The sequence below is a fragment of the Zalophus californianus genome, chromosome 2, assembly GCF_009762305.2.
Source record: "Zalophus californianus isolate mZalCal1 chromosome 2, mZalCal1.pri.v2, whole genome shotgun sequence".
Classification (NCBI taxonomy): domain Eukaryota; kingdom Metazoa; phylum Chordata; class Mammalia; order Carnivora; family Otariidae; genus Zalophus; species Zalophus californianus.
In genome coordinates, this window is record NC_045596.1 from 174,877,330 (window position 1) to 174,886,774 (window position 9,445).

At 35.3% G+C, this 9,445-nt stretch overlaps 1 protein-coding gene across 5 annotated transcripts in view; it reads left to right on the top strand.

Annotated features, from left to right (window-relative positions):
- The window catches only part of TEX15 (testis expressed 15, meiosis and synapsis associated), a 91,314-nt gene extending 85,169 nt beyond the window's left edge, over positions 1-6,145 (top strand). For all 5 annotated transcript variants that reach the window (XM_027600420.2, XM_027600422.2, XM_027600423.2 and 2 more), the window contains 2 exons: positions 638-1,872; positions 4,657-6,145. In XM_027600420.2, the coding sequence (XP_027456221.1) occupies positions 638-1,872; positions 4,657-4,694 (1,273 nt within the window). In that variant the 3' untranslated portion in view covers positions 4,695-6,145. The remainder of the gene's footprint in view (positions 1-637; positions 1,873-4,656) is intronic.
- The last annotated feature ends 3,300 nt before the right edge of the window (positions 6,146-9,445 follow it).

Below are 9,445 nucleotides of genomic sequence, written 5' to 3' on the forward strand. Positions count from 1 at the left end.
GGGTCCTGGGATTGAGCCCTGCATCGGGCTCCCTACTTGGCGGGACAGGAAGCCTGCTTTTCCTTTTCCCACTCCCCTTGCTTGTGTTCCCTCTCTCTCTCTTGTCAAATAAATAATTGGCATAATATTTTGGAGGTCTGTGTTTCCTCTTCTCAACCTTGAACGGACAAAATATCTTAGTAGTTCCTGATAAAAGAAGATGACCTTTTGGCAGGGGCAGGGCAGAGCTTGGTAATTTTGTCAGTTATATATAGCCATTTACAAGTAAAGAAGATCATGGAAGTGTATGAATGCAAAACTATAGTAAAAAATTGGATGTAGTTTCCTCCTTCTAAAAGCCTCTGTTAGGAAATGTCCAATGCATAAAATAATTACAATATTGACCACACTGTATATATTTCTAAATGTATTGGAAATACATTTGAAATGTGGAGTGTATCACATTCAGCAGGGAAAGTATCTCAATTCAAAGCAAGGGAATAAAACTGGGGAAATAAGTTACACATATATACTACTGATAGAGAAAATGTAAATGTTAAGAATTCTCCTAAATAAAAACTTCAAATACATGTTTATATTAAGTTTTGGGGACTCCATACATATAAAGTTGTTTTTATGTATGTGTTATACTTAATAGGACTACAAGATCTCATCCTGAAAGTGAAAGTGTAATAGGACCAACTTCATCTGACAATCTGAAAAGAAACCATGTATCTCCAAAAATGGTTGAGGTGGAAAGATCACTACCTGGCTCACTATTACCTTTAAAGAACTTAAAAGACACTTGCACATCAAAGTCAGAGGGCAAAATAGATCTAACTAATATTTCATCTGATACTTCGGAAGACTTCACTGGACAACAGGGAAACTTAAATAGCATGAAGAAAAACAATGTGAATTTTAGTGCTACTGAAACAAAGAGTGATAAGAAAGATTGTTCTTTTGCAATTTGTGAACAAAGAAGTGTAGATGGCATATTTCCAAAAGACTACAAGATGCCTTCACAGAGATTTCTTAATCCTGCAGAGAAATCTTTTCCCTCAGACATAAAACCAGGAACTGATGCTTCTCCTCTGCCTGCTGCATCAGTGCTCTCAAAGCCTATTTTCCGTTTTGTTAGGGACATCCCTGCCAATTTAGAAATGAATGACACTGTCTTTGAACTTCAAGATAATGAAATATTAAATTCATCTATTAAAAATTCTGCATGCACCAATTCTTCAGAATCCAAATTTATCCAGAACAAGTCTCCTATTCTGCAAGTAAAAACACAGCCTGCAAAAACTGAGTTAAAAGAAAAATACATGAAGGATACCTTGAGTCCTAGTACTGTACCTCTTGGAGCATCTGGGAACATAACCTGTAATGTAAATCAAACAGAGTACTCTGTTTCTGAACAGAATAATGAAAATTCAAAAGTCCTAACTCAGAATGCTGCTGCATATTGGAATGAACTTCCGCAGTCTGCATGTACCCCAGTATATAATTCTTCTGCACATTCATTTGGAACTGCATATCCTTACTACGCTTGGTGTGTTTATCATTACAGCAGCAGCGGCGGCAGTTCCCTTACCCAGACATATGGTGGGATACAGCCACCTCCTTCTGGGATGTTGACTGCAATTGCAAGCACTGTTCAAAATACACATTCTAATATTTTATACTCTCAATACTTTGGCTCCTTTGCTAGGGAGCCACAAGCAAATGACTTTGTGCCAGTGAATGGGTATTTTCAATCTCAAATGCCTGTTTCTTACAATTTTCAGCAGCCGATTTTTTCACAGTATGCTCCCCATCAACCATTCCCACAAGCTGTATACCCTTACCCTCCTGATGATTCAGGTGTACTTCCAGAAGTTCCTTGGACTTATGGTGAGTTTTATAAGTTTTAGTGCTCACTTTATTTAGTTTTTACTTTTCTCTCTTTGTCCATTTATGTAAATGAAACTTATAGCAGGTGATCTATAGCAGTCATTATTCTGTGCAGACTTGCAGAATTGTTCAGATCTTAGGCAGAGTTGAATTATGTTGTCACATTGGAATCTGGTTGTCAGAGATTGAAACAAGAATTGGTAATATCACTAATACGTCCTTCAACAAAACCCAACTTTGGGGAGTAATCAAGTAAATTATAGTTAATCCATACCACAAAATACGGTGCAACAATCACAGGGTTTAAATAATTTTGTGGGTTTTTTTCAAGATTTTTAAAATTTATTTGACAGAGAGCACAAGCAGGGGGAGATGCAGAGGGAGAGGGAGAAGCAGCCTCCCCACTGAGCAGGGAGCCAGCCCGATCGATGTGGGGCTGGATCCCAGGATCCCAGGCTGGACCCCTGGGATCATGACCTGAGCTGAAGGCAGATGCTTAACTGACTGAGCCATCCAGGCACCCCTTAAATAAGTTTTTTGTTTGTTTTTTTTTTAAAGATTTTATTTATTTATTTGACAGAGACACAGTGAGAGAGGCAACACAAGCAGGGGGAGTGGGAGAGGGAGAAGCAGGCTTCCTGCTGAGCAGGGAGCCCGATGCGGGGCTCGATCCTAAGACCCTGGGATCATGACCCGAGCCGAAGGCAGACGCTTAACCGACTAAGCCACCCAGGCGCCCCTAAATAAGTTTTTAATAACGGTTTTTAAAACTATGCCATATAAATTTACTGTATAAATAAATGCCTAGAAATACTGAAATGAAATACACAACATTTTAACTAGTCTGCCTCTGGGTAATAAAATTGGGGGATTGTGGAGAGAGTTTTTAATATTTTCTAGATTTCCTACTATGAAAATACATTATTTTGATAAATGGAGAAAAAATAGAGTGAAAAACCAAGTTTGAAAAAGAAACTTCAATCCGATAAAGCCACCTTTCTCTTGGTATTCTAATATAATATCTGGGCATAAGTGAGAAGAACAACTTGGTAACTTGCCACTAGAAGTTGAAATTTTTTCTCTTAAGTGCAATTCTATTTGTAAAATATAATTAGAACATAGATTTTTAAAATTAAATTGAAATGTATATTTACCAGTATATAGCAAAATCCAAAAACAATTATTAATAATCCTACAAAAACTACAATTATCCATTAACACTCCAATATTCAACCATCAGAGGTAATATGTACTGTAAGTAAAGTTAACTATCTTTTAAGATCTTAGAGAAATGCAAGAGAATAAGCTCTTTCAAATTAAAAAGTCGTTTCCTGGAACCCTTGCCTGGCTCAGTTAGAAGAGCATGTGACTCTTGATTGATTTAGGATTGAGAGTTCAAGCCCCACATTGGGTATAGAGATTACTAAAAGTAAATAAACTTTTAAAAATAATAAAATAAAAAATTGTTTCCCAATAGATTCTCTTACAAATTAGTAAGTAGAAAAAATTGAGTTCATTTATTCTTTCATTGGTCCTAATTGGATAAGAAGCAGCTTGTTAGCATAGTTCTGTTTCTAATTAAAAAATCTGATCACAGCACCTTTATATTGGAGTTGCCACTGACACTATGTCTTATAGGATAAAATTCAGATACTTTAGCTTGAAATGCAGGGTCCTTCACAGTTTATGTAGCCTCATCTCCCATCACTTCCAACTTTGTATTCAAGCCACATTGAACTTCTCACTGTTCTCTCATGTAAGAATTCCTCTCGTACTCCCATAGAACTTTTTGTGTGCCTTTCTTACATGATAAGGCATGTGAGTATTATATGGCATTGTAATTATCTGTGTATCTTTCCCTTCCCATTGTGGCCCACCAAATGAGTTTAAACAGGACTGGAAATTGTTTACCTAAAACAGAAGAAAAACGGTAGAGGAGAGGAGAAAGAAATAGTGGAAGTGGGGAAGTATATGACTATGCTTTTCCTTTGCAATTAGTTTGACGCACTGCTGCTGCTATAATAAACACACCAAACGTAGTAGATGTGGCAAGCCTATGAATTAAACTAGAAATTTGCATTTCTGAAATAGGAAATCTTGAATGTAATTGTTTCATAAAGGTTCTCAGAGTTTGAGCTTTCTCGTGTTTTTAATAATTAAGCTGTTGGTGATGCTTAAAAAGATATCTCTGGAATCAAATCCAGCTTTGATTCTCAAAAATTTTAATTGTTAACCTACTTGGTTATATTAGTCAAGTGAAAATAAAGGAAAAGAAACAATTACCTATTGTATTATTCAAAAATAACTCTAAAAATATTGCGAGGCAATAAGCACCTCATTTAGTTTTCCTGAATACAAATAATCTATAGAGATCACCTCTCATGCTTCAAGGAACTACATCCTTCTAAACATCTGAAAAATCCCTGTGACCCATTTTTTGATGTTTTGGTCTTGATGCTTATATTCAGTGCCATAAAAGGAACTAAGAGAAGGGGTTAAGTGAGCCCTGTGTGCGAGGCACATTATTACATCCTTTACTCCATTTAACTCTCCCAGAATATCTGAGAGAGATGTAGAGATTATTGTTCTTTTACAGATAAGGAAAGTACTCCATGGAGAGCCTTAAATAACTTTTAAGATCCCATGGCTATTAAAGGGCAGATGTGCAGTTTGAACTCTAATATTTTTAGTTCTAACTTAATTCACGTCTTCCACTGTACCATTATGTACTGTTAGTCTGCATCGTTAACTTATCTCAAATCTTTGTGGGTTTTTTTCTTTCAGTTCCATGGCAACAAGAACCTTTTCAGCCAGGACATTGAAAAAAGTCTTCTGTCTACTGAAATAAAAGGGGTTTAACAAGTTTTTCCAAGTATTTTTTACTTAATTTTTTTATTTTTACATTTTAAAATTATGTAATGTAGGAAATAGAAACCATATAGCCCTTTATAAAATGTTTAAATGCAACAGTGTATCATACAATGCAATTGGAAATCAGTTCCTGACATCTAAAATACCAAAATTATTTCCATGCAATATTTTAGTGAATGGTAGTAGGCTATTTTCAATATCCATCAGAAACATTAACAATATTTTGAAACATATTTTGAAATGTTTCCATCGCAGCTGTTAATATAAAGATCCTTTTGAGATTATTCTAATGGAGTAAGGAGAGTAAATGTAACATTTAATATTAAAGTTAAGCAATGGTAGTAAAATCTTTAAAATAAGATTTTTCTGTCTGATATTTTTTTATATATTGTTTATGGTAGCATTGTGCCATTTGGCTTAAAGAAGGACTTTTTTTTTACTTGGATTGTTCAATCAGGCCAATAATTTTATAATTCTTGATATTTCATATAATTTACAATTCTGTATCTGATGTGACAAACTCCTTTAATTTCAATATTTTCTACTTTTTACTTGCAAAATATGTTTTAATAGGGAATTTGGTTTGTATATTTTCAGTGTTTGTCCTTGAGTAGAGATTTTTATAGTTTTTATGTTTGAAGTAGTTTTATATCATTGTATTGAAATTAAAGTACATTTAACACGTTTTCCCAGGAGCCTCTTCCACAAGATTATTTTTTTGTATTTCACAATTCAAACTTTTTTAAAAAATGATTTTGTAGCATTTAAATAATAAGGAACAATTTCTTTAGCTTATGCTAAATGTTTAGTCACATTTTAGTAATTAAAATAACAGCACAAATAGAAGTTTTTTAATGCTGTGGTCATAGATTTTTTTTTCCTTTTCCCCAACCTTCCACAAAAGTATAAAGTGTCTCAGAAATAATCATCATAGAACAACAGGGGTTATAGTGTGTAACTATGGTCTTGAGCCACCCTCTCTGCCCACCAACACCCAATCCTGTTTTCTGTAAAATTACAGCTAGAAAGATCCCATACAACTGGATGGACCTTTCTCAAAAGTGCTAGTGGGCCCAAAAATGTGACAAGAAATTTGCATTAGCTCAATCTATACAGATAGCAGAGCCCTTAGTGTTTTCTCAAAGTTTCTATGTTAGTAGACTTTTTATGTTATCTAGCATAGGCCTCCAAAAAGAGTACAATTCAGCCAAATTTATTGTAGAATAACCAATCTTTCAATTTAGAAAAACACTAAGAACCCCCAGGATAAGCCTCTTTACTCACAACCAAATAGGATGGAATTCAGAGTACTTAAGGTTCTTCTCTAACAGATCTTTAAAAGAGCAAAGAACTGCACCTGAAAGAACTAAGGAATTCGAAGACTATAGGATTTAAGCAATATCAAAATAACATGGAGGGAGGGTGGGATAGGGGGTTTGTCCATATAGTTGTTTTATTTGAAAATAGTTTGTAAAATCTGCACTCCTGAACAGCTATTAAAACAGTAATACTGTTACTCAAAAAATGACTTTGAGTCATTTGGTTTATGCTTAATTATGGAAAGATGTTACAAATTTATTATTAAAAATGCCTCTTATTAGGTAAACCAGAAGTTAAAGTTAAATGTTAAAAGGATGCTTTCTTTAAACAACGTTCAGATTCTCTTAATACTGTCTTGTGATAATTTTATTTCATGAGTTTTGATTTCTTCCAAAAAAATGAAAAACATGTTACCTAAATACTCAGTTACATTTTAAAATCTGCACTTTGAAACAGAACATGAAAAACTAGAGCATTTTCTTCCCGTCCCCCCAAATACGTATTTTAGTTCTAAAAGTAAAAATAAAACAAATTAAAATTTAGGCAAACGTTATTTAAAAAAAAAAAACTGGTTATATGTAAATATTACTGTTTTGGAATTAAAAGAGTTACCTGAATAAACTGAATTCCTTCTAGTTTCAGTTGTTTTTTTTTTTTTCCTTTTGTGTTTCTTCACTAATGAGCAAATATATGATTGGTCCTAGGTTTACACATACCCATTACATGAAAAACAACCCACAAAGAACTGACTTAATTAGATGACTAAACAAACTGCTGGAGCCCTCCTTCCATGCAGTTTGGTTTTGCTTTCATGTCCTTCCTTCCTTCCCCCTCACTCTACAAACTTCTTACTTCCTGGAGTTCCATAGGACAAGCCAGAGTCCCTGCCTTCATGCAATTCTCATGCCATTCAAGAGGGTAAGTAATATACATGTAAGTAATTCATTTCACAACATGAGAAATATATGGAAAAAGCAAAATAAAGTAATGGAACAGAATGATTGGATGATACATCAGCTGAGATAATCAGGGAGGTAATCAAACTAACTTCTATATTCTTACGTTTTAATTATATCACTCTGCCTTCCAATAATATATATATTATAGAAATGCCTTTAAAACTTAAGTTCTAAATCTAGCCAAATAAAAGGCTATATCCCCCATTTTCGCAATGAGAAGATTCCCAAAACAGTTTTTTAGTGAATTTAAATATATAAACTTTTAGGGATACAGAGGTATGTTTAAATATCAAGTGTATGTTATATAAAAATATTTAAAATTCTTTTTTTCTTTTTAATTTTTATTATGTTAGTCACCATACATTACATCATTAGTTTTTGGTGTAGTGTTCCATGATTCATTGTTTGTATATAACACATAGTGCTCCATGCAGTACGTGCCCTCTTTAATACCCATCACCGGGCTAACCCATCCCCCCACCCCCTCCCCTCTAAAATCCTCAGTTTGTTTCTCAGAGTCCATAGTCTCACGGTTCCATCTCCCCCTCCGATTTCCCCCCCTTCATTTTTCCCTTCCTACTATCTTCTTTTTTTTTTTTTAACATATACTGTATTATTTGTTTTAGAGGTACAGATCTGTGATTCAACAGTCTTACATGATTCACAGCGCTCACCATAGCACACACCCTCCCCAGGGTATATCACCCAGCCACCCCACTCCTCCCACCCCCCACCACTCCAGCAATCCTGTTTGTTTCCTGAAATTAAGAATTCCTCGTATCAGTTAGATCATATGATACTTGTCTTTCTCTGACTTACTTCACTTAGCGTAATACCCTCTAGTTCCATCCACGTCATGGCAAATGGCAAGATTTCGGGTTTTTTATGGTTGCATAATATTCCATTGTATATATATACACCACATCTTTTTTTTTAATTTTTTATTGTTATGTTAATCACCATATATTACATGATTTGTTTTGGTGCAGTGTTCCATGATTCATTGTTTGTTCATAACACCCAGTGCTCCATACAGAACGTGCCCTCCTCAATACCCATCACCAGGCTAACCCATCCCCCTACCCTCCTCCCCTCCAGAAACCTCAGTTTGTTTCTCAGAGTCCATCATCTCTCCTGGTTCGTCTCCCCCTCTGACTTACTCCCCTTCATTCTTCCTCTCCTGCTATCTTCTTCTTTTTCTTTTTTCTTAAAATATGTTGCGTTATTTGTTTCAGAAGTACAGATCTGTGATTCAACAGTCTTACACAATTCACAGCGCTCACCGTAGCACATATCTTCCCCAATGTCCATTACCCAGCCACCCCATCCCTCCCACCCCCGACCACTCCAGCAACCCTCAGTTTGTTCCTGAGATTAAGAATTCCTCATATCAGTGAGGTCATTATGATACATGTCTTTCTCTGACTTATTTCACTCAGCATAACACCCTCCAGTTCCATCCACGTCGTTGCAAATGGCAAGATCTCATTCCTTTTGATGGCTGCATAATATTCCATTTACACCACATCTTCTTTATCCATTCATCTGTCGATGGACATTTAGGCTCTTTCCACAGTTTGGCTATTGTGGACATTACTGCTATAAACATTGGGGTGCCCGTGCCCCTTCAGATCACTACATTTGTATCTTTGGGGTAAATACCTGGTAGTGCAATTGCTGGGTCATAGGGTATCTCTATTTTCAACTTTTTGAGGAACCTGCATAGTGTTTTCCAGGGTGGCTGCACCAGCTTGAATTCCCAGCAGTGTAGGAGGGTTCCCCTTTCTCCACATCCTCGCCAACATCTGTTGTTTCCTGACTTAATTTTAGCCATTCTGACATGTGAGGTGGTATCTCATTGAGGTTTTGATTTGGATTTCCCTGATGTCGAGTGATGTTAAGCACTTTTTCATGTGTCTGTTGGCCATTTGGATGTCTTCTTTGCAGAAAAACAAACACTTTTTAAATTCTGATGAGTACAATTGTAAGAGCAGTGACTAGAGATTCCTAGCTAATGAAAAGAAACTGAGAAAGTAAGAGGTTGCTTAGTAATGCAATATGAAAGTAAGATTAAAAGAAAGATTAAGACAAAATTCTGTGAGACCAAAATCCTCATTTCTTGAGGTGTAAGCTCTGCTGCCTGCTTTACTGTTACCTTCTTATTTCTGAATCTTGTAACCATTAAAGAATCCCTCTGGTGTTTGTAAGAAGCTTCCTTTGAAATATTCTATGGAACCCTTAATCTCATAATACACTGCATTCTAATTTGTCACAGGAAACTGCATATATCTTGGGATTTGTAACTTTTCATTTTTAAAAGCTATGTTCCTTTATTAGGTAAGAATAACTTAGATTTATGACAGATTAATTTTTTTAAAGATTTTATTTATTAGAGAGAGACACAGCAGAGAGAGGGAACACAA